This window comes from Boleophthalmus pectinirostris, unplaced genomic scaffold, assembly GCF_026225935.1.
Source record: "Boleophthalmus pectinirostris isolate CB_2022bp ecotype Guang Dong unplaced genomic scaffold, ASM2622593v1 HiC_scaffold_1, whole genome shotgun sequence".
NCBI classification, from domain to species: domain Eukaryota; kingdom Metazoa; phylum Chordata; class Actinopteri; order Gobiiformes; family Gobiidae; genus Boleophthalmus; species Boleophthalmus pectinirostris.
In genome coordinates, this window is record NW_026570970.1 from 13181623 (window position 1) to 13205717 (window position 24095).

General features: G+C 37.2%; 1 protein-coding gene across 1 annotated transcript in view; it reads left to right on the top strand.

Annotated features, from left to right (window-relative positions):
* LOC110166646 (coiled-coil domain-containing protein 148) overlaps positions 1–24095 on the top strand; it is a 67910-nt gene that overhangs the window by 30224 nt on the left and 13591 nt on the right. Inside the window, 2 exon segments of the mRNA XM_055152818.1 lie at positions 3271–3447; positions 3449–3478. Of these exon segments, the coding sequence (XP_055008793.1) occupies positions 3271–3447; positions 3449–3478 (207 nt within the window).

Sequence of the window (24095 nt, forward strand, 5' to 3'; positions counted from 1 at the left end):
AGTTTCCCCTGTGTTTACACGGACACCAAAAATTAAAGCTGATCATTGTCTGATTTCTGGAGTTGTCAGATTAGAGAAATGTCACGTATCAGTTACATCTGATGTGAATAATGTGATGTCCTCTAGACTGTTCACACCCGTGCAAGGTTTGACTCAGAGAATAACACAAAAAAGGCCAAACTAACTTTTTAAAAATGAATTATACTTTGTCTTTCAAATACAATAGTTAACAGTTAAAGAGTCTATATTACACTATTCTGATCTATAGTCCAATGAGGTTCATTTGGTCTTCCAATAATTTATGTTGTTAGGTTCTTTTTTCAGACCAAGAGTTTGTTTTCATACCTGACAGTTTCGACTGCTCCCTGCTGTCTTCCTTAGAGTGGCCACGTGATGTTGCTGAGACATGCCCAGTCAGCTCATTTATACAGATTTTGGCGCTATCTTCCTACTAGAGAGAGGATGACAGCGCCATCTGCAGTCCAACTTCTTCAGGACAGTATCTCAGGTGTGTGAAAGTAAAAAAGCCCCCTCGTCTCAGTTTATAGTCCCGTGTGCACGTTTCCGTATTTCGATTGCCTCATTAATCCAGCGACAGTGTTTGTTTGCCTCTGTCCCATTGATGTTTCCATGGGACTATAAACCGGGACAAGGGGCTTTTTTACTCTCACACAGTTGGGATAATGTTCTGAACAACTTAGACTGCATATGGCGCTGTCGTCCTGCCTCCACGGGTAGGAAAACTGCCCCAAAACCTGTATAAATCAGCTGACTGGACACGTCACAGCAACATCACGTGACCACTCTGAGAAAGACTACAGGGAGCACTCGAAACTATCAAGTATGAAAACAAACTCTTGATCTGAAAAAATAACCTAATAACATATTCTGATCTATGTTATAATGTTGTTTCCTCATCACAAACTTAGAGTTGTGTTTTGTTTCATTCACACGTTTAACTCTCAAATCCTGCATTTTTAGACTCTCAAACAGAAAACACTCCATATTTTCATGTGTAATGTGTAGTCAAATGTCATGTGGTAATATGCAAAGTTCTCCAATCTGGTTTTAAGTTTAGTATACCTCAACTAGAATAATCTGGACATTGACTTGACATGTTAGTGTTTGATGATCACACCAAAACATGAGATCTAATTACTGGGTTATCTGATTATTCTTGTTATCTCATTTTAACTGGCCATGTAAATGTACTCACCCTTTATTCTACAGCTGGATCCACTATACTCAAATCAGTTCATGTCCCATATTGTCATTTTCTGCCCTACATTCTCATCCCACTTAAGGGGCCAGTGCCTTATTTCTTCTTCAAAATTTGTCGTACCTCAGCACAGATATAGGTGTATTGTATAAGCAGCTCCTGAGGTCAAAGTAAGTTCATTGTGTACTGTCTGCATCTACAGTAACTACAAAGCCTTTTATTGTCAGAGAATCAGGAAGTGTGTGGTTAGCATGCCAGCTATTAATAAATCTCTCCTCTGATATCTGAAAGTTGTGTAAAGGGCATATATATAGTCAACGCAGTGAATAATTAGTAAGCTTGGAATATATAAAGTAAGTGAGGAATAACTGTTTTAAATGAACTAGATCTCCAACTCCCACAGTAACTCCCTTGTTTTTATGACTCATCTCACAAGGAGGGTAATTTTACTGAAATGAAAGTCACCACAGCTTCCATCATTTGCACAGTGGCTCAGGGATGTTTTATATTTTCTCAAACTTGTGAAGATCAGAATGACGCTTTATGGCTCCTCTGATGGTTATGAGGTTTACACAAATATGGCAAATTAGCTTCTCTACTATTCCTGATTAACTCTTTTCCCGAAGACCTTTCTTTACTCACTTTTATTTGGCATTTTTATAATTGACCATCTGCTGCTTTATTTAGTTTCATGGGTTTTCACATTAATATTTGTAATCTTATTTGGGGACATGATGGATACAGATTGTCAGGATGGGTAATTTTATCTTTTTTATTATTTGGGTGGAGAGTGGTGGTGTGGGTGTGGGTGTGTGTCATTTTATTATAAAAGGAGATTGTGCAGAAAACCTTTTTATTTACCTTTACTATTGGTGATGTAACGTCAATTTTGTATAGTTTCTGTATAAGTAACATTTTTTTAAATTAAAAACAAAACAACAACAACAAGAACTAGTTTTTCAGGTTTTAAGACCGTAAAAGTCAGGTACAGCGGATATAAACTTAAAAGTTCACTATGTGACTTTTTGGTTGGGGGTCCGTCACCTGCTTGTTTCCATGGAGATGTCATTGCTCTACGTGGAATGTTCCACAGCATGACATTAAACAGCTCTATCTTACATTTATTCAATCACAGATGTTTATATAGGTTGAAAATACCTTGAAAAACAGACATTCTTACCTTTACTTTACCTTTACTTTACTTACCTTTACTTTTGGTGATATAACGTAAATTTTGTATAATTTCTGTATAAGTCAAACAGAAAAAAAAACAACAACAACAAAAAAAAATAGTTTTTCAGGTTTTAATACAGTAAACGCCAGTACAGCACCTATAAACTTAAAGGTTCACTATGTAACTTTTTGGTCACCTGCTTGTTTCTACTGTATGGATATATCATTGCTCTACCTGGAATGTTCCACAGTATGGCAATAAAAAGTTCTACCTTACATTTATGCAGTCACAGATGTTTTTATAGATCAAAAACACCAAGAAAAACAGACAGTCTGACCTTTTTACTTTACTTACCTTTACTTTTGGTGATATAACGTAAATTTTGTATAATTTCTGTAAATGTCAAATAAAAAAACAAACAAAAAAACAACAACAACTAGTTTTTCAGTTTTTAAGACAGTAAACACCAGTACAGTGCCTATAAATTTAAAGGTTCACTATGTAACTTTTTGGTTGGGCGCCCGTCACCTGCTTGTTTCTTATATATGCGTCTACTATATGGATATGTCTTTGCTCTGCCTGGAATGTTCCACAGTATGGCATTAAACAGCTCTACCTTACATTTATTAAATTGCAGATGTTTTTATAGATCAAAAGTACCTAGAAAAACAGGCATTTTCACTGTGAGCGAGGTCGCCTCTCCACAGATCTGACCTGTAAAATGCTCTTGTTTGGGCTCCATGACGCTAGAAAGGTTTAACACCATACTACACACTGGCCCTCTTTCAGAAATGTTACACAATGCATCTTTAGCCAATGTCTCTAAACTCCCTCACTATGTGCTTCTAACTTTCCTGTGTGGATGTGTTCTGATCAGATGGACCACGAGCGAAAGTGGAGCTGGCAGCACTTCACTCAGAGCCAGAGCAGAGCCGTGACCCAGCAGTGGCACAGGGACCGCGAGGAGCTGCTGGCCCGGGCCCTGGTCACCCTGCAGGAGGCCAAACACGCCCACCAGGAGGCGCTAGACCTCCACAGAGATAGACAGCAGCAGAAGGGACATCTGCGCTCAGCTCCACGCCAAGGTCAGTACACGGGTCACGGAGCACTGAGCAAACACACTGTACACGCCAATGCCGGACAAATAGTGGAGTTAATTTTTTACACGATTTAGCCTGATATTTGATTGTTGTTGTGAAAGATTTATAGACTTAGGCTTAGATAAACTCTATTGTGTCTTTATAAAGCAATGGTTAAAGCTGAGTGTTGATCAGCAGACTCTTCATCTAGGTATGATATTTATATTATTTACATACACATCCCCATTAGTACAAATTAATACTTGAAATGAAACTGTACATTGCATTATTCATTGCCTCTTCTGGTGATGGAAAGCTATTTAGGAAGCGATAACTGCTCAGGGGGGTAAACTGATGCTCTGCGTATTTGTATTTCTACTCATTATCTTGTTGTTAACAGTTTTTAAAGGTCCTATATTATACAAAATGACTCTTGTGAGCTTTAAGCCATGTTAGAATGTTGTTACCTCCTCAAAAACAAAAACAAACCAGGAGTTATGTTTTGTTCACATGTTTGTCTACATCTCCAACGCTCAAAATGCTCTGAGCCACCTTGTGATTTCATGTTAACAGCTACCTTTTACTTGAAATGATCCAAATCATTCTAGTGAAGGTGTATGGAATTAAAACACACTTCCTGTATTACCACATTTGATCGCAAGGTGTCTAAACAGCCTAAATATGCAGGGTTTGTGTATTAATGTTTAACACACAAACTCTGCATATGTGAATGAATGAAACTCAACTCCAGGAATCAGAATATAACATAATATGGGCCCTTTAAATATATGTTTGCTCACAATTCTTAAATGTAGTTATTTGGTTAAAAAATCATAAGGTTACAAGTCTGATTAATAAACTTGAAAAAAGGCAGTAACGAGCACACAACTCTACAAGCAACAGATATAAACTCTCATTTGTGCCAACCAGGCCGGTCACCATAATGTCTATATTAATTTATCGTTCAGTGTATGAAAGCTGGAACAATACTGTATATTTTGGGACCATTTTTGTAAAAGTGGGGAGATTTTGAGTATATATTTTTGTTGTAATACAATAAGTTTTGAGCTGTAAAAGGTTCTAAGTAAATTCTATGGCTAATTATTGACAAAATAATAGTACATTCTGTTATTTATGTCTTGCAGCTCTTAATGCTCCTGTATATTTAAACATGGATTATCCTGCTTTATTGTTATTGTATCAGTGGCTAAAAGTAGTTTCAGTATTATAATTCAGTATATCTCTGTAGTGTGTACAATCCCTCAGTCAAAAGTTTATATCTCTGTCGCAATATATTGTGCTTCAAAATGTTTTATCACGACAGGCCGAGTGCCAACCTCTGTAGCACTTTTAAACAAAGCTGTTTCATTTCACACTTAAGTCCCTTTTTATTCACTGTGGCTTTTAGTATCTGTGGAATTGTTGTATTTAAAAGGTTTATATACATGTTTGTTCTTGATTCATTGTTGTCAATAATTCATTCTATTGTGCTCAGAGCTGGTGCTTTGACACTTCATTGTGCACAACTCAAAATGGTCACTTAACAAAGGCACATTCAAATAGTCTTTCTTTGTATTTTTAGTAGCTCAGACTGTTGTCGTCTATGGCTGATGGTAGTGTATGAGTGTGGAACTATGTCTGCAGCTGCAAAGAGACAAATTTCCCCTTGGGGAGAATGAAGTTTATTTTATTTTTTTTAAGTTGAGTATCTGATCCGAAAATACACATCTTGTTATTCTACCCGCTGGAATTGCAAATGACAGACACCAATTAAATTCTTGGTTGCCCTATTTTAACAGCTCTACCCTTTCTTAAAGAGCCCATGTTACGCTGTTTTCTGTTCTGTGTTATAATGTAATGTTAAAATCCTCATCAGAAACATACCTAGATTATTCTTTTATTCACACATGTTTAACACACAAACCCTTCTCTCAAACAGAAAACACTTGATGTTATATGAAGTGCTCTACAGTGGTTCTAAACTCCATACACCTACACTAGAGTCATTTGAATAACTTCAGCCCTGGAATTGCCAATCTCTACTGAATTAAACGTATAAGGTAGCCGTTAACTTGCAAAACTTGCAAACTAGTAAAAGGTTAGCCTGATTCATCAGCTGGTTTCACTTCGTGGAAACTGTCTGACCTCGCAGCATTAGGATTTGTTCTCTCGACGGTAGGCGGGTACTTTTTAAATTTAACTAATCGCTGCTGTTTGGTTGTGACGTATGTAATATGCCAAATCCCGTAGGAAGAAGGGCAATAACGTCTTTCCTCTTGATAAAATTCACCAAATATTCTCTTTGTTCCAGCTTTAAATCCTCGATCTTGGGAATCGTTGCCAACACAGAATGTAGGGCTTTGTCTACATCCATCTCGACCACTTTGTTTACTGTTGTGCTGTGTACCACAAAAAGGGACCCAGACTGGAGCTTGAGTTTGACTTCATGGCTTCACAGCTCTTTGCTGATTGGCCGGTGCAGTCTACAACTTCCAGGGTTCTAGTGTATTCCGATTCCTGACCTAGTCGCTGGAGAGAAATGAAATTGAGCTGAGGTGGCGCCAGCCTGGCTACTAAAAGGTAGCCGTTAACTTGAAAACTACAACTTCATGACATCACAAGGTGGAACAGAGCATTTTGAGCTTTGTAGATGCAGACAGACTAATAATAAAAGGTTACTCAAACATGCGTGAATGAAACAAAACACAACTCTGGGTAAGTTTCGGATGAGATGACAACATTCTAATGTGGTTTAAAGCTCACAAGAGTCAATCTCGTATTATATAGGACCTTTAATACCTTCTTTAACCCTAAAACATATGAGAAACACCAGTATTACTTGTTCCCCTCTTTTTTCCCATCCATTCTGATTCCCTTCCTCTGATATGAACACATGTGCTGTACTCGACACATGAGCGAACAGGCAGCTGCAGTATTGGAGGTGCCAGTACTTCCTCCTATAACACAGTACATCTGCTGACAAGGCCCCGCACACCAGCACTGCCAGTCCGTCTGACACCTTCTCGCTTTGGGTGCCACTCGGGATTGGCTGTGAATGCAAACAAGCTAATAAGGACAGTCTGGCAGAACGCGATGATGCCGTCTCCCATGGGTGCTGCTGCCGCTGTAGTTCAGGATATTTGTGAGAGGCGAGCTAGATCCATGTGCTGTGATGCGCCGCCGCTGCTGCTGTACAAATGGAGTGTGCTAGTGCCTGTGCTTTTGGCGTCATGGCCGATTAGATAAAGGGACATTGTGATGGAGTGAGGGAGGCTGGGAGAGAGGAAAGTGGGAAATAATGGCAACTTTTGGCAAATGATGAGGTATAGACACATTCAGTTGTAATTTTTTTTTTCATATAGCTTAAAGGGCATGTAGCCAATTTTTTTTGGTGTGTGTGTGTCTTTCCCCAGTACAGATATATATGTATAAGCAGCTCTCGAGGTCACAATAAGTCTGTTGTGCACTGTCTGCATCTAATTAGATCCTGATAATCAAGAAGTTCTTGTTAGCATGCTAATAGACTCTATTCACGCTTATGTCACAAACCAGGAAGACGTTTGGAAAGATGCCATTACAACTTCCCAGGCCCAGTTTTCTTCATCTACATGTCATTGTAGCGTTCCGTTATGTTCGGTTAATCAACAATTACAACCATACTTCAGTTTTCATCATTTCCCCACTGACTGTATCAGGTGCCACAGGGCCAGTGGTAAAAAACTTTGTGTCCTTAGTAGGGATAACCAAAATATCGTGATATCGTATCATCAAAGTTCTCGCAATAATATCGTGGGCCGTCATAATATATCGAATTACAAGTCTCTTTGCTTAAATTAAGAGTTATGGTGCAGCAATAGCTAAAAAAAAAAAAAAACAGAGGAAACTACATTGACCATGACCCTTTGCTCAATTTCAGTGCAGACTACAAGAAGAAATAACAGTTCTAAGCACTTTTGAGTCTTAGTTCTTTGGATTAAGTCTTGTCAAGGCTTTTAAAAGTTAATAGTAGCATATTCACAGTTTTGTTAGCTCCACAAAATATTGCAATAAATATCGTACCGTGACATGTATATTGTGAAAATATTGTACAGAGAGATTTGAATATTGTTACATCAATAATCTTGAGCCTCCCCACCATATCGGAAGCTTTCCCACGATATCTCAATAAATATCGTACCGTCAGGTTCATGGTTCTTAGATATCGTTACACCCCTAGTCCATAGGCAAGACACTTCACCCACATTGCTTAGTAAGAAAGTGGTGTGTGTGTGTGTGAGTGATGGTGGTGGTCGCAGGGACTGATGGCGCAGACAGGCAGCCTTGCTTCCTCCAGTCTGCGCCAGGGCAGCTGTGACTACAATAGTAACTTAGCACCACTGGGTAAGAAATGAATTATGCACCAAATTGTAAAGTGACTTTGAGCGTCTGGAAAAGTGCTATGTAAGACTAATGCATCATTGTTATTATTATTATTTGTTTTTCGCATTACTGTGACGGCCAAACTTCGCACTGGTCTAGGAAAATTGCGAAACGTGTTAAGAAGGTCATTCCAGTGAATAATTACGATACTCAGAATGCATAAGGTAAGTGATGAATAACTGCGAATGTTTTTAAGACATCACGAACAATACTTTTAAAAAGACCTTTTGTTCTTGTGTTCACTCTATAGTTGTAATGTATGACAGCCGTGGATCATTATGTTATACTTTCCGCATTTTAAATCTCAGTATTAATCTAAAATGACTCGCTGTAAAAGTCATCACAACAAAGTGCTGTGAAGTGAAAATAAGTGATTAAAGATTGCTCAAATATGCACAAATCACTCCAAACACTACTTGGAATCTGAAAAGTAGATTTTTGCAGAATAGGTCTGCTTTAAATGAAAAAATAGGAAATAACATTAAATTCATATTTCAGGCAGAAAACACTAAGCTATCTCCCCCTTGAGTTTTTAAAAACAGCAGGTGTCTTTTGTCTAATTCCACCACATTTGCAGCAGCGCACAGGCTACTTTTATTGTTATGACTCTGTGTGGCGATAAGGAAAACAATACAAAAACACACGCTGCCATTTTAGCCCTGTGACTTGGACATATCCCCACAAACAAAGCGCTTTTTGCACAATTTGAGCTGGGGTTAGGGCCCTGTTTATGTCCAAATTCTCTGTGACACCACATTTATCATGCCAGCACAGAGGCATGAGGAGGAGTGATGGATTTTTCTCTCTCTAACCATAAACAACGGTCTCTTCAAATCAATTTTCATGCCATGCAAATATGAAATGGAATAGAATTATATAGAATTTAAGATGCGTTTATGAATATAATATATGGTTGCTTTTTGTGGATATAAGGTCATAAACTTGATTGGTGTTGATTAGGGATGTAACGATATCCAAATCTCCCGGTATGATATTTTCACGATATATATCTCACTTTACGATATTTTCACATAATTTCACAATCAAATACAGTCATTTACTCCAGTCACTAGAGAAAAAAAAGGATGGTTTCAACATTTCACACTGAAATACTAAAAACTGATTGACACATTGAGTAAATACATGACCAGTACTTGCTTTGGCTAAACTATGTCCATTTTACTAGGGGGGTAACGATCTCTCGGTATTGATATTTTCACAATATACATCTCACAGTACAATATTTATGGTGATATTTTGTGGCTACTGTTAATATGCTACTTTTTCATCTTAAAATGCCTTGACAAGACTTAATCCAAAGAACTAAGACTTTTATGTAGTCTACACTGAAATGGAGCAAAGGATCATGGTCTATGTAGTTCCCTCTGTCTTTTTTTTTTTTTTAGCTATTGCTGCACCATAACTCTTAATTTAAGCAAAGAGTCTTGTAATTCGATATATTGTGATGGTCCACGATATTATTTTGAGAACTTTGACGATACGATATCACAATATTTCGGTTATTGTTACATTGTATACAAATGAGCCATGTGGTTTTAAGTTTTCGTTTCTGTAAAAGGTAAATAAATATGCGCTTTTTTTTTTTTTTTTTTTGGGAACCAACTCGCTTGCGGCCAGACTTGCCATCTTGTCTTGGTCTACCTTATGAGTGACAGCGGAACGAAACTAATCGAACGTCATCTCCCCACACAGTTAAAAGAAACATTATAGACACTATTAGTTTTAAATCGCGACAGCATTAAATACAACCACGCATTCATTTGTGCTGAGCAAACAAATTTATGTATCAATAAATTATAATGTTATATTAGGTCCTTATGAGCTGCAGATTTTTTAAATGATAGTAATAAAACTGATACAGTTGTTACTTTTTGATACCGCCGGACACCGTAATATCGTATTACTGCCCAACCCTAATGGATATGTCATTGCTCTGCCTGGAATGTTCCACAGTACGACATTAAACAGCCCTACCTTACATTAATTCAATGATAACTGGTTTTATAGCTTAGAAATACAGGCATTCTGACTGTGAGCTGGGTCGCCTCTCCACAGATATGACCTGTAACTGGGTCTGGTTAACTTGGTCTGAAAATGTCTTGTTTAAATTCATTTTGTATTTTACCATCAGTTTTCAGACTATCTTAAAACTTTTTTCTGTGTGTACTAAAGTGTGCATTGTGTCACCGTGGTAACTGCTGAACATTTCACCAATTATAGATACATATAGAACACCCCCAGCATGATGTCACTGCTGAGTATCAATTGCGTAGAGTAGGTCTGGCGCCTGGGAAGCCAAACTCACACTCGCTTAATAAAGACGCGAGAGGCTAGAACTGTAACCTGTCTCCCTGATTTCCAGTAGGTGTGATTGACAGCTGTATTAACCAATCAGAGAAAAGCCTGGTCCATTTGTGTCAAAACAAACACAAAGTAAAAAATACAAAATAATAATAACACTGAGGAGTAAGAAATAGCACATATTTCTCCGATTTCTACAGAATCATCAATCCCAAAACCCTTTTTATCCTGGGTAAAAGAAGTTGTACATTTTGTTCTGAATGATGCGAGAAGTTTCAAGAGGAAACGCCTTCAGCATTGAGAGATACATGGTTGAAACAGATGTATTCATTTTGTTTTTAGTTGCATAATAATCTTTTGGGACTTAACTTTTAGTAATACAACTGTCATAAAGCTTTCAGTGTAGTTTTGACTCATTTTACTCATAGTTTTTACCATTTTGATTAGCAGAGTAGTTAAACAAATAGTTGCTAATGAGCATATCCATACACATTTAGGTTATAAAAAACTATAATGGTTTCTGATTATTTAAAAGCCAGAAAACAAAACAAAACAAAACTGTGTATTAGACTTGGACTTAGACAAACTTTATTGATCCACAAGGGAAATTATTTGGACACAGCAGCTCACACATCACAATATAATATAATAACAAAGAGTAAAAATATAAATGGTAATAATACATTTAAAAATAACAAGAGACTGGTGTCAAATAAGTCATCATTATATAAATGTATATACAAGTAAAAATAAAATATAGAAATATAGTAATACAAGGTTTATCTGGGCTATATGCAAGAGGTGGGCAAGGAGAAACAGTGATGAAAGATGAAATAATGATTGACAGGACATCAGGTTATCTGTTACATAATGGTGAGTGGCTGTACAGTTGTAGGGAGTATTATCTGTTACATAATGGTGAGTTGTTGTACAGTTGAAGGGAGTATTATGTGTTACATAAGGGTGAGTTGTTGTACAGTTGTAGGGAGTATTATCTGTTATGTAAGGGTGAGTTGTTGTACAGTTGTAGGGAGTATTATCTGTTACATAAGGGTGAGTTGTTGTACAGTTGTAGGGAGTATTATCTGTTACATAAGGGTGAGTTGTTGTACAGTTGTAGGGAGTATTATCTGTTACATAAAGGGTGAGTTGTTGTACAGTTGTAGGGAGTATTATCTGTTACATAAGGGTGAGTTGTTGTACAGTTGTAGGGAGTATTATCTGTTACATAAGGGTGAGTTGTTGTACAGTTGTAGGGAGTATTATCTGTTACATAAGGGTGAGTTGTTGTACAGTTGTAGGGAGTATTATCTGTTACATAAGGGTGAGTTGTTGTACAGTTGTAGGGAGTATTATCTGTTACATAAAGGGTGAGTTGTTGTACAGTTGTAGGGAGTATTATCTGTTACATAAGGGTGAGTTGGACAGTTGTAGGGAGTATTATCTGTTACATAAGGGTGAGTTGTGTACAGTTGTAGGGAGTATTATCTGTTACATAAGGGTGAGTTGGACAGTTGTAGGGAGTATTATCTGTTACATAAGGGTGAGTTGTTGTACAGTTGTAGGGAGTATTATCTGTTACATAAGGGTGAGTTGGACAGTTGTAGGGAGTATTATCTGTTACATAAGGGTGAGTTGTTGTACAGTTGTAGGGAGTATTATCTGTTACATAAGGGTGAGTTGCTGTACAGTTGTAGGGAGTATTATCTGTTACATAAGGGTGAGTTGTTGTACAGTTGTAGGGAGTATTATCTGTTACATAAGGGTGAGTTGGACAGTTGTAGGGAGTATTATCTGTTACATAAGGGTGAGTTGTTGTACAGTTGTAGGGAGTATTATCTGTTACATAAGGGTGAGTTGGACAGTTGTAGGGAGTATTATCTGTTACATAAGGGTGAGTTGTTGTACAGTTGTAGGGAGTATTATCTGTTACATAAGGGTGAGTTGTTGTACAGTTGTAGGGAGTATTATCTGTTACATAAGGGTGAGTTGCTGTACAGTTGTAGGGAGTATTATCTGTTACATAAGGGTGAGTTGTTGTAGGGAGTATGGTATGATTGTAGTCCCGTATTTGTCACTATTAGGATTTTCTACACTTTTATTGTTCGAATCTATGTCGTTGCAGGACCACCCACTGAATGACGCCGCCTTTAATCCTAAATCTCTGCACACAGATACGTACAGTGCACCCTTTACCATCTCAAAATTGATTGAGTTTTGCACAGTACACATTGCTAATTTCCTTATAGTTTATCAGTGAAAGACAGACTCCTCTTTTCAATCAGGGCCTGTTTGTAGCACGCTCCTCAGGCTTCTGTAATTAGCTTCTTTGTTGTACCCGTGCTGTTTATTCAAAGCTTTTATTCTGTCCTTCCTTTCATTTCCCTCCCACTTAAAGCCCGCTCCCAGGCTTCGCTGATGACTGATTGTGTGCTTCCCATACCAGTAAATAAACCGGGGAACATATGCACAGGTGAGGAGGCAGAGGAAATGTTGTGATCTTTATGTATGTGCTTGATAAAATGGGATTCTGAAGACTATAATCATGCGGCCGGGGAAATTGTTGAGACAAAGGAGACACAATGTAGGAGTAGGAGTAGTAATAGAAGATGGTACAGGTAAAATATCGATATATCACTATGTTGTGGGTCTTAAAGGGCCTATATTTCACTATTTTCTGTTGTGTTTTGTTTCATTCACACGTGTTTAACACTCAAACCCTGCATATTTTTGTTCGAATTCTTCTTTCAAACAGAAAACACACATGTGGTAATACAGAAAGTGCTCCACTATGTTTTTAAACTCCATACACCTTCACTCAAATCACATGGATCATTTCAGCGCTGGAATTTACAGTCTCTGAAACTATCTAACAACTGGCTCTATTTACAGGAAACCAGGAAGATGTTTGGGAAAATGCGATTATAAATTCCCAGGCCCAGTTTCTCTCCATCTAAATGTCATTGTAGTGTTCTGTTATGTTCAGATAATCAACAATTATAACCATACCTCAGTTTTCATCATTTCCGCACTGACACACAACTCCGAGCGCACTGGGTACATGTGATTAGAAGAGATCAGGCGCCAAATTCAAGATGACCTCAAACCGCTGATCACATTTACTTCAGTGGGTTTGATCACAGTCGAGTTTGTCCATTGTCAGTAACTACACCGTAAGTTGTAATTGCATCTTTCCCAACATCTTCCTGGTTTGTTTTGTAAGCATGAATAAAACTATTGGTATAAATATATTTAATTTGTTTCGAAGACTGAATATTCCAGAGGTGAAATTATCCATATGATTCTAGTGAAGGTGTATGGAGTTTAAAAACATAGTGGAGCACTTTCTGTATTACTGCATGTTTTTTTCTTTTTGGGAGAAGAACACGAATAAAAATATGCAGGGTTTGAGTGTTCAACATTTGTGAATGAAACAAAACACAACTTAAAGTATGTTTGTGATGAGGAAACAATATATCATAGATCAGAAAATAGCGAAATTAGGCCCTTTAAGACCCAAAACATAGAAGTAGGGATAGGGACGATATATCACTATTACTACTCCTACTCCTACTACAACTACTACGTAAGTGTAAATAGAGCCTGTATAATTAAAGGAAAAACTGCAAGTCACCAGGGCTCTTATCATTTAAAAAAGAGTTGTAGTAGTAACAATAGAGGTAGTAAAGCAACCTTGATAAGAACAGTGTTATCTTATAAAATTCATATATTTAAAATTAAAATTCTTATTAGACAGACTTCAAATGATTCATAATGCTATAATACTAACCAAATTAGACATCTGATTTAAAATTTGATTAAATATGAAATGATACGCATAAACAAACAAACTCTAAACGAATACAATTTCTTTTAAACAGACCAGTGCAATGTTTTCTCATACCCTGACTTGTTTTTGATTTCTAGTTGATCTGTTTCTCTCCATATCAGCCAGCTCTATATGTTTGAAAAACCTGACGCCTCTTACTGCGTGAAGATGGCCATCGCTCAGACCGGTGCTGGAGCGTGAGCGTATGACAACTTTCTAAGGAGTTAATTGCTCATACAAATTGCAGAGTGGAGAATATCAAAGCCCCATGTACTGTATACCTGGAAACTGTATACCAGGAAAATGTGTACAAAGCTGCTATAGGGATAATTGTACGGTTTCAACTCCCTCTTTTCTTAATGGTGCCCTTTAATGAGTCTTTAAGTGAAGTGATGTAGAGGGGCGAGATAACAGCAGACTGGCTGTTCTCAAAGGAGGGGAAAAGCTTGTTGACATTAACAGCCTTAACCTCAGAATGAACTAAATTGTGTATAGAGTGAGGTTTAAATCTGTCTTTCTTACACTCTAAATTAAAGGTGGCCTACAGAACTTTTCTGGTTGAGGGTCCGCTACCTGCTTGTCTCCATTGTGATGTTATTGGTTTGCCTGGATTGTTCCATAGTATGACATTAAATACAATATATCGATGTAGCATTTATTCATAACGGGTGTTTCTGTTGCTCAAAAATGCAATAATTCCACATATTTGGGACCTGGTGCTCAAAAAGAACAGGATGAAATTAGGATTGGTTCAGTAGTTTTGTAACCTGCTTGTCTCTTAATAGGTCTTGTTGTGGAAAAAAGTATGGTAACACTTTATTTTAGGGTACACTTATTAACATCCAACTACCTGCTAATTACCATAGTTGTAGTTGGTTAATTTGTCATTTATTAGTATTTATTTAGCCCTTATTAATGTCTAATTCCCCATAAGCTTATTCTGCTATTAGTTAGACATTTACAAACACTCTCCTATTAATACACCCCATATTACTGCTTATTAGTTTGATACTAAGCCAATTTTGTCCATGAATTATGATTCTAATAATCTTTTGGTTATAAGAGTGTTGTTAAGGACTAGTAGCACAAGAAATGTACTTTTTACTTATATGCACTTAATAAATTTAGCTTACTCTTATGTAATAAAACACTCTCTATTAGGTGTTAATAGAGTCGTGAATTAAGTCATTAAGCTCTAAATATGTCCCCCATTCTAAAGTGATGTTTTGATTGTGGCTATTAAATGACGAGTTTGACACAAATTAAAATGAATATAGTCTTTATTCTAAAGTGCTCTCTTCTTCACACTTAAGTTACTGAGTAGTTAACTTAAGTAGTTGTAAATAAAATAAATATGAACAATCACAGTTAAGTACATTTCTTTTGCTACTAGTCCTTAACAACACTCTTATTACCAAAAGCTTATTAGAATCATAATTCATGAACAAAAATGGCTCAGTATCAAACTAATAAGCAGTAATAAGGAGTGTATTAATAGGAAAGTGTTTGTAAATGTCTAACTAATAGCGGAATAAACTTTGGGGGAATTAGAGATTAATAAGGGTTAAATAAATACTAATTAATGACAAATTAACCAACTATTAACCAACTACAACTATTCTAATTAGCAGGTAGTTGGATGTTAATAAGTGTACCTAAATAAAGTGTTACCGATGATAAATAATTAATCCATTTACGAAGCTCGATGAGTTTTTGGAATACAGATAAAGGTTTATTCTTGTTACAGCAGATATGGACCGGGTCTAGGCCTGCCCTGACCACAGACCGACAGCCTCTCCTTCAGCAGAATGTCCCTGCCACATCACCCACGAGTCTCTGCCCCAGCATCTCACCCCAGAGCATCTGAGCTCTGAGTATTTATACAGAAATACAAGTTACATACCTTACAAAGTAGAGTGATATTTGTTTCAGAGGCTGGTGCTAATCAATTTAATATACATTTGAGGACAGGTAAGACGACAAAAGACCTCCTGATGTGGAGACAGTTGTGTCTGATGAGCCTTTACACATGTTAATGACTGCTCTGGTTTCAGTTAGAAATCACATTCATTTATACAAAGACAGATTGAGAGAAATATTTCCACAATATAAATTTCCATCACAGTCTAGTCTATACTCTGGAAGATTCTAGTCCGCAGAGACAAAAAGGTGGCAAACCCTCGACTAAAAGTGTTAATATGAAATGGTTTGCAAAAGAAAAATGTTTCGGTCTGTGTGTGTGTGTTCATAATGTTGGAGGGATTGAAATCTGTATGCATTTCAAGGGGACACTCTGCTTTGTGTGAAAATCAGGTCCTCTTAATGTAAATGCATCAAAATTAGATCAACACGATTTCAATTTAAAGATACACTATGTAACTTTTCCATCCTATCACCTGTGTGTGTCCATAGAAAACTGTAATGGCGTTCGTAGTAATGTATATCTCCATGGAGGTAAGCAACTAACACCACCAGGTCATATTACAGCCAGGTCAGATCTGTGGAGAGGCAAACCCACTCATAGTAAAAATGCATGTTTATCAGTGTATGTGACAACTAAAACAACTTTAACTGAATAAATGCAAGATAGATAAGGTAAATGCCATTCCATACAGTGGAAGATTCCAGGCAGCGATTGGGGAATAGTTGGGGATTAGGGGAATAGTAATAAAGGCTGAGATCAGAGCATGTTATCTTATCTTGTGTGTTTGATTATGTAAATTAAAAACTCAACATTAAGACTCATATATGAATGCATTGTTATTTTCTTTAGGTTTAGCATATGTAGTCTTACAGCACTAATGTATTATACAACATAAAAACAGGGCATTTATTCAGTGTAATTTAAAATAGGATAGATTGGATAAAAAAACAGTCTAATTACTATTTAATTGCAACTTAATTTGACTGTGAGTAGTGTACAGCACAAGTACACTGTAGGCACAGAATAATACAACACGATGTCAGTATTCAGTGTTAGACATTTTTTGTATTAAAGCAGTTGGTGGTATGTTTTGTTTTGTTCTTTTACAGATATTTGAAAGACTCAACAGTGACTTATGAGTCAGATTGACGTATTTCATTTTTTCATGTTTTTCGATAACAGTGAATCACTCTCAGCACTGCATTTCTTCCTACTTACTAACAACACAGGTACAAAAAGTGTGGCTCAAGGTATTCAACGTAACAGTTTTCCTTGAGGATTTGTTTTTCTTTTTCCACTTTTTTCCACTTTTTTTCCACTTTAGTTCATGGTAAAATTGTTTGCAGAGAGGCTTTTGAGCATCTTTATTCGCCATGATGACTTTATCCCAATATTCACAGATGAAGACTGGAGTTTTGCTGTCACGGTAACAACTATGCTAACCACGCACTCCCTGATTCTCTGACAACACAGTGCCTTATAAATAGATGCAGACAATCGCAGTTAATCAGCGTGTGGATCGGGATGAATTTTCTGTCCGAGCCCGGCCCGCGTCCGACGGAGCAGTGATCGAATCCGACCCGAGTCCGACAGACATTTAGATATTTGTGTCCGAGTCCGACCGAACCCGACACAATTAAAATCACACTATTTTCATAAGCCTAATGACACACGTAGGATATTGTTTGCAAACTCGGGATATAGTGAAAATGATGAGAAGACTTTATTACTCACCTCTTGTGAAGTGGTAAATTTAAAGTGCAGCATCTCATCCACTTTATCCATAGAAATTGTCCTCCGTAACTATTAATCCAGTTTGAAGTGTTAAAAGTAGAAAAAAAAAAGAGAGTAGCTCCTCACGTGTGTCTGTTTACATCCACACATCATGGATTGATGTGAAGCTGCAGATTTGCGGTAGTGACTCTACTTCCTGTGGACTTTATTTCCAATCTTTTATGCTTTAAAAATCATGTATCTGAACTATTTCACCACATTTCACAATTAATAATAACATAGTTTTGACTTGTATTTAAACTAGAAGTGCAGTGCTCTGATCTTTTGAACACTTAAGAGTCTCAAAGCGAGTCGTTTTACTGTCATTCATTCATTTTATTCATTTATTTTATTTGTTTGAGCCAGGTACAACAAAATTCAAAAACAATAACAAAAATAGTGATATGTACATGAACATATTTGGGACCTGGTGCTCAAAAGGAATAATAATAAATAATAATAATAACCCCCAATTGTTTTACATAATCACATGTTTTTTTTTAATATCACCTTTGGAGTGTTTACCTGTCCTTTGCAAAAATATACCCACATATAAACAAAAACATATCAACACATACATACTTTATTTTACTGTAGACAGGAAACAGGTGACACGCTAATGTGTACAAGTCTGACCCGAGCCCAAACATAAGTTCTAAACATTTGTTCGAACCCGTACGAACTCAACTTAGGTCGAGTTTCCATGCTCTGGTCAGAAGCTCTATTAGACCTTCATCTGATCTTTATTTTAACACAATCTGATCATAAAGAACTGACTTAGTTGGAACTACGAAAGGTAAGGAGGATTTCTGCTCGTAAACAAGTCGCGCACATAAAATTACAGTCACACACTAGTTAGCACTAGGCAACATTTTTTCAGTGAGTCACTTTCACATTTTTGTTGAAAATCAAACACCTAAACAAAACCATGAACGCCGGTATAGATCACAGGCTGCTGAAAATGTGCTCTTTAACTCCATTTTGTCATTTTTTCTTGAGTTTTCAGGCAATCTCGAAACCTTTTTGACTGTGTTTGCCAATATGTGCATTGTGTCTTCATGGGAACTCGCAAAGCATTCCACCATTCGAGATACATGCAGAACACCCCCAACGACAATCAAATCATGTTACACTACGAAAAAAAAAATCTAGCCAAGGTTAAGATGACTTGAATTAAGAAAGTTTAATCATGATTTGAGTAAATTTCACTTGACAAGTTAAATTACCTGCCGGTCGAACAACACTTTTTGCACTTAAAATAAGAAACAAAATCGAATGTTGCTTGAATTAAGAAAAACACACTTATTCCATTAGTAGTTCATTTTACTTGTCAAGTTGAATTGACTCAAATAAAGTAAAATGTTCTTAATTTAAGTCATTTAAATTCAGCTAGATTTCCAGTGTATCAATTTATAAAGAAATTAAATGATCTATTACAGTGGTTTAATTACCCCTATTTTGTGTAATCTTTGAGTATTATTTTTAGATTTTTTGTCTTTCTATGTATGTTTATAATAATATGCATACAATAAATTTAGACTTAGACAGACTAATAATAAAGGATTACTCAAAAAACAAAAACAAAAAAAACATGTCTGTACTGAGGCAAGACAAATACATGGAAAAAATGTGATACTGTTAATAGCTTTTAAATGAATCTTCCTTCCAGCCTCAACACCAACAAACTATTTATGTTTTCCATTTTATCTTCGTTCTCATTTCTCTCTTTTAGACCAGAAAGTCACAGCTGTCAGGGAAGCATCTGACACGTGGCCACGCAGTCTGACAAAACCCTTCACTTAAAACTGCACGCTCACATTAAGAAAGGCTTTGAATAGGCTGCGGATAAAGAGCCTGTCACACTATTGTTACCCTGACAGCTCATACACTTCTGCATTGTCACAGAAATCTCCATTTTCTCTCCTCTCTTATACATTTCGACGACAATTCTCTCATGAACGCCTATGTTTTTCCCCTTGGTGTCCTTCAAAACACAACATGGACTTCTGTCGCTTAAATCTGGTGTTTACAATGTTCAGTATCTGTACATTTTTACTGTCAAAGCCCACGCACTGTTGACATAATCTAAAGTCAAGGTTTGAGGCAGATAGCATCATCGTGTGACCGTAGTTATAATGTAGTTTTAAGATTCTTTTGAAAACACTAACAGTATGTGGCAGTACAATGTTTTGAAAGATGCTTGAAGTGATACTGAAGGAATTTGTTAGGATTATGTCACTTACAGGGTGATTTTGCATATTTTTTCTCACAATTCATCTGTGCTGTCCTCATTTGGGGCTCACATTCAGTCGTATTTTAATATTAGGCTGTCAAAAATAATACCCAGATACTGATCAATACTAAAACACTACACTGAAGAAAAAAAAAAACAATACTGGACATTCCTGAATAGTTTTGTTTGTCCGAGTTTTAACCCTGTTGAATCGAATACTTTCTCGCTTTGGTCCTATTATAGTCCTGGTTTTGCTCCATGTTTACTCCCAGTTTAGTTCCAGTTTTGATTTTGGTGATATGAACCCCTAGAATGTTCTTTATTTACATGATTTATGAGACCATATTATATTAAAGAAACTACCACTACTATTTGTGTTGTAATATTCATCGTGGTATTCAATTAAGTTTTAGTATGCACACAAATTTTGACAACAAAATAATGTACATAAATTTTATTGAATGTAAAAGTTTGTAAAACCCATTGTGTGTTACAAGCATCGACTGTATAAATCGGTATCCTTCTTGCCATACTGAACAAACAAGTCAATGAGAACATAGCCTTGTATATGAGAACATACTTGTATTATTGAGAAAAATATTACTATCCAACCCGCTGCCGTGTTCCGGTTCCTTCGACTGTTTCCAATTGACTTTACATTGAAAAATGGTCTCTCTCTCTGTAAATGCCTCATCATTTTGGTCTTAAAATGTTCATATTAAAGGGGCAGTCCAGAATTTTGGACATAGGGTCTCATTTCCTAGTGAGCCAGAGTGTGGGAGATGTGTGGAGACACTTTTTTAAGTATTTCATCCAGTCCTTGTATTTGCAGAGGTCACTGGTGCTAGGCTAGTGCATGTCAATGGCCATAGTTAGCCTGCAACTAAAAACAGTCTTACCCACTCCACAAAGCAACTGAAGCAAATTTATTATAACGCTAGACTGTCGATGTAAATGTCTGTGTCGATAGAATAATTTTAAAAGTAAACCCAACCTTGCATTTGAAGGAGTTATATCTGAGCAGCAGTGAGTTGTACTTCCTGATAGAAAGCTTGGCAGCGGCGGACTGATATCACCTAAGGCCTATCTTACCAGCAAAGTAAAATTCCATTGCTGCTGAGAAAATAGGTCCTCAACATGTAACGATTCATATGAGAAAACACAATGATGTCACGTCTGGGGCGGCAGCCATTTTGGTAGGCAAAAAGTGTCCGTATCAACAAGTCAACATCAACAGTCAACGTCAACATCGTCAACAGTTATTGGCGTACAACATCAGCAATCGTCATAGAACAGTACAACGTCAACATCGTCAACAGTTATCGGCGAGTTTTAACTTTTCAAAGTAACATTTTTGATCCTCAACATTCAGTGACTTAGAGTAAGATGATGAAGTCATGTCAAAACAATTAAATGTAAAACCTACTTCAAAATAAGACGAGTTATCTCATGATGGAGACGTACGCAACGCAACTGTCAACACAAGGCAAGCGGCCCCACTCACTTTTTGCCTACCAGCCACTGCGCGTGTATGGAAATCAGACGTAAACAAAAACATTTTCTCTTATGCGATGCAAGGTTAGTTTTATTTCTAACATTATTCTATCAACAGAGACATTCACATCCACAGTCTGGCGTAATAATAGATTTGCTTTGGGTGTTTTGTGGAGTGGGTAAGACTGTTTTTAGTGGCTGGCAGCCTAGCACCAGCGACCTCTGCAAATACAAGGACTGGATGGAATATTTAAAAAAGTGTCTCCACACGTCTCCAACACTCTGACGCACTAGGAAATGAGGTCCTTTGTCCAAAATTCCGGACTGTCCCTTTAACCTTCTCTACATGATCCTGGTGTTTTTATGTCACTATTTTGTCTGTAAATAAATTCCTATTCCTATTATGAAACTGGCTCCAAATTCGCTCCTACAACTCCCAACCTTTATGAGCTTCATTTGACTGGAGCCGAACACTATGCCTTCACACTCACTACGTCCACTTCTTTATTCGGTCTAGGGTTACAAGTCCAGGAAGGAAAATTATTGCATAAAGAGGTCCATTACAGTCAAAACCAATGCCAAAGTTTGTGTATAACTAAATATGAACAGATGAGATGGACGTAAACAATTTGATTTGGCAGTGTCTTACAGAGCAGTTACTTTTTTTTTACAACAACATATTTGCTGATCTGACAACTCTTATTACACAAAACAAAATTCACCACCATCAACCATCTGTTTCCATGTCATTTTCATTGTCCAACTGTAACAAAACCCCTCATTGACACCTGTTACGTTGGACAGGTATCAAACGGGACAGAATTAGAGACCGGCTTTGTCACAAGGCGCTGTCACCAAACACCGTCATATCACGTGAGAAGCATTGTGCGAGCTAGGCCGTGCTAATGCGTCAGAAGCAGTCTCTAGCCCCAGAGGGATGGGTAAAGCCGTGCGCTGATGGATCTGTGAACATGCTGTCTCGCTGCCGCACAACACTTTAAATAACCCACATATTATTACTGTATAACACATGTCACTCACTCACTCCCGATCAGTGTTAGAAGGCTGCTGTGACAATCGGTGTAAACGGTGTGCCTGTTTAAAGGTGTTGTACCTGATTTTAACATCTCGAAAACATTTAAAAAGGTTTGCAGTGGGCCAAAATCATTCCTCGTTTGTTTTACGCATCCTAATTATTCACCACAATGAGTTTATAAGAGCTTTTCACAGATTTCAGAGACCGGAGGGGAGTTTAACAGTACATAAAAATCACGGTTCGATACGTACTTCGGTTTTGAGGTCACGGTTCGGTTCATTTTCAGTGCAGTATGGGAACAAACTGGAAAACCATTTGCTATTTGTGTGTTTATTAAACCAGCAATTTGTTTTAACATTATACAACTGGGAAAATAAAATAAATGCAAACTGCTGCTTGGTAATACTGATACGTTAAATAAAATATTCTCAAATAAGCAGCAAATGTATGAAATGTTATAAAAAATTAATTCCTTGTGAACAGTAAACAAAACTTTTCAAAAAATTACAGAGCAGCACTAACAGTTCCAGCATGAAGTTTTACTCAATCATCATATTTTTGGCCAGAAAAAAACAACTTGACCACATTGTCCGCAGATCTGCTGGCAGTTACAGTGTCCAAACTGAGGAAGGGGGAGCGATGATCATAGTTTTGCGAGGATTCACGTGGTTCGGAGGGACGTAGTCAAGGCGGGGGACAGCTTGTTGTCAAGGTGACCGCCCTAACTATAAAGCGCTGCGGGAAACACTGTCAGCCCAATCACAGACAAGTTCCCTCGTGACTATTAAAGAGCCGAGCCTTCCGTGTAGCTGCACATGTTACGGTGGAACGTAAACACACACAAACTGCGCAAACTCCCTTGAAACGGTTCGACACAAATACATGTACCATTACACCCCTAACTAGTACGCTAACTCCAAACTTCTTGACCTCCAGATACCTGTACTGGGGCAAGACACATTTTGCTCAAATACGTGGACAGGTACAGGCCCTTTAAACCATTTTTGAACATTATCTAGTAGGCAGCGAAAGTGATATTTTGACGTTTTTGCAGTTTCTTTCTTCTAGTACTGCCACAAAAAAAAATCCTTTGTCCAGTTGACAGAATCCTAACTGGACAACTGACGGATTATACAGACATCTACTGCCACAAATGCTACTGCTACATTTAATATAGTGTAAGTGTTAAAGGCACTGTCCCTGATTTTTACTGTATTAAAACTGTGAAAAACAGAACTAGTTCATTTTAAACATTTTGCAGCGGTCTGAAGTTATTCCTCCCTTACCGTATGCATTCAAAACATCCTAATTATTTACAGCAATTAGTTTTTATTTTTCACCATTTTCAGAGACCAGAGTGGAGTTTTAGCTGAAAGTAAAGGTAGCAACAACTCACATGCTAACTGCACACTTCCTGATTCAAGGAAATGGCCCCAAGTGATGATCTAATGCTATCAAGACACTTTAACACTTCTGAAAAAGTTCATACCAGCTTTAGACACTTTGTCACTTGGACTCAGCAGGTCTGTTTTCTCCCACACAGCTGTTGAAGTGTACAGACATCTTTTGTGTATTTGCGTTGTGTATTTTGTT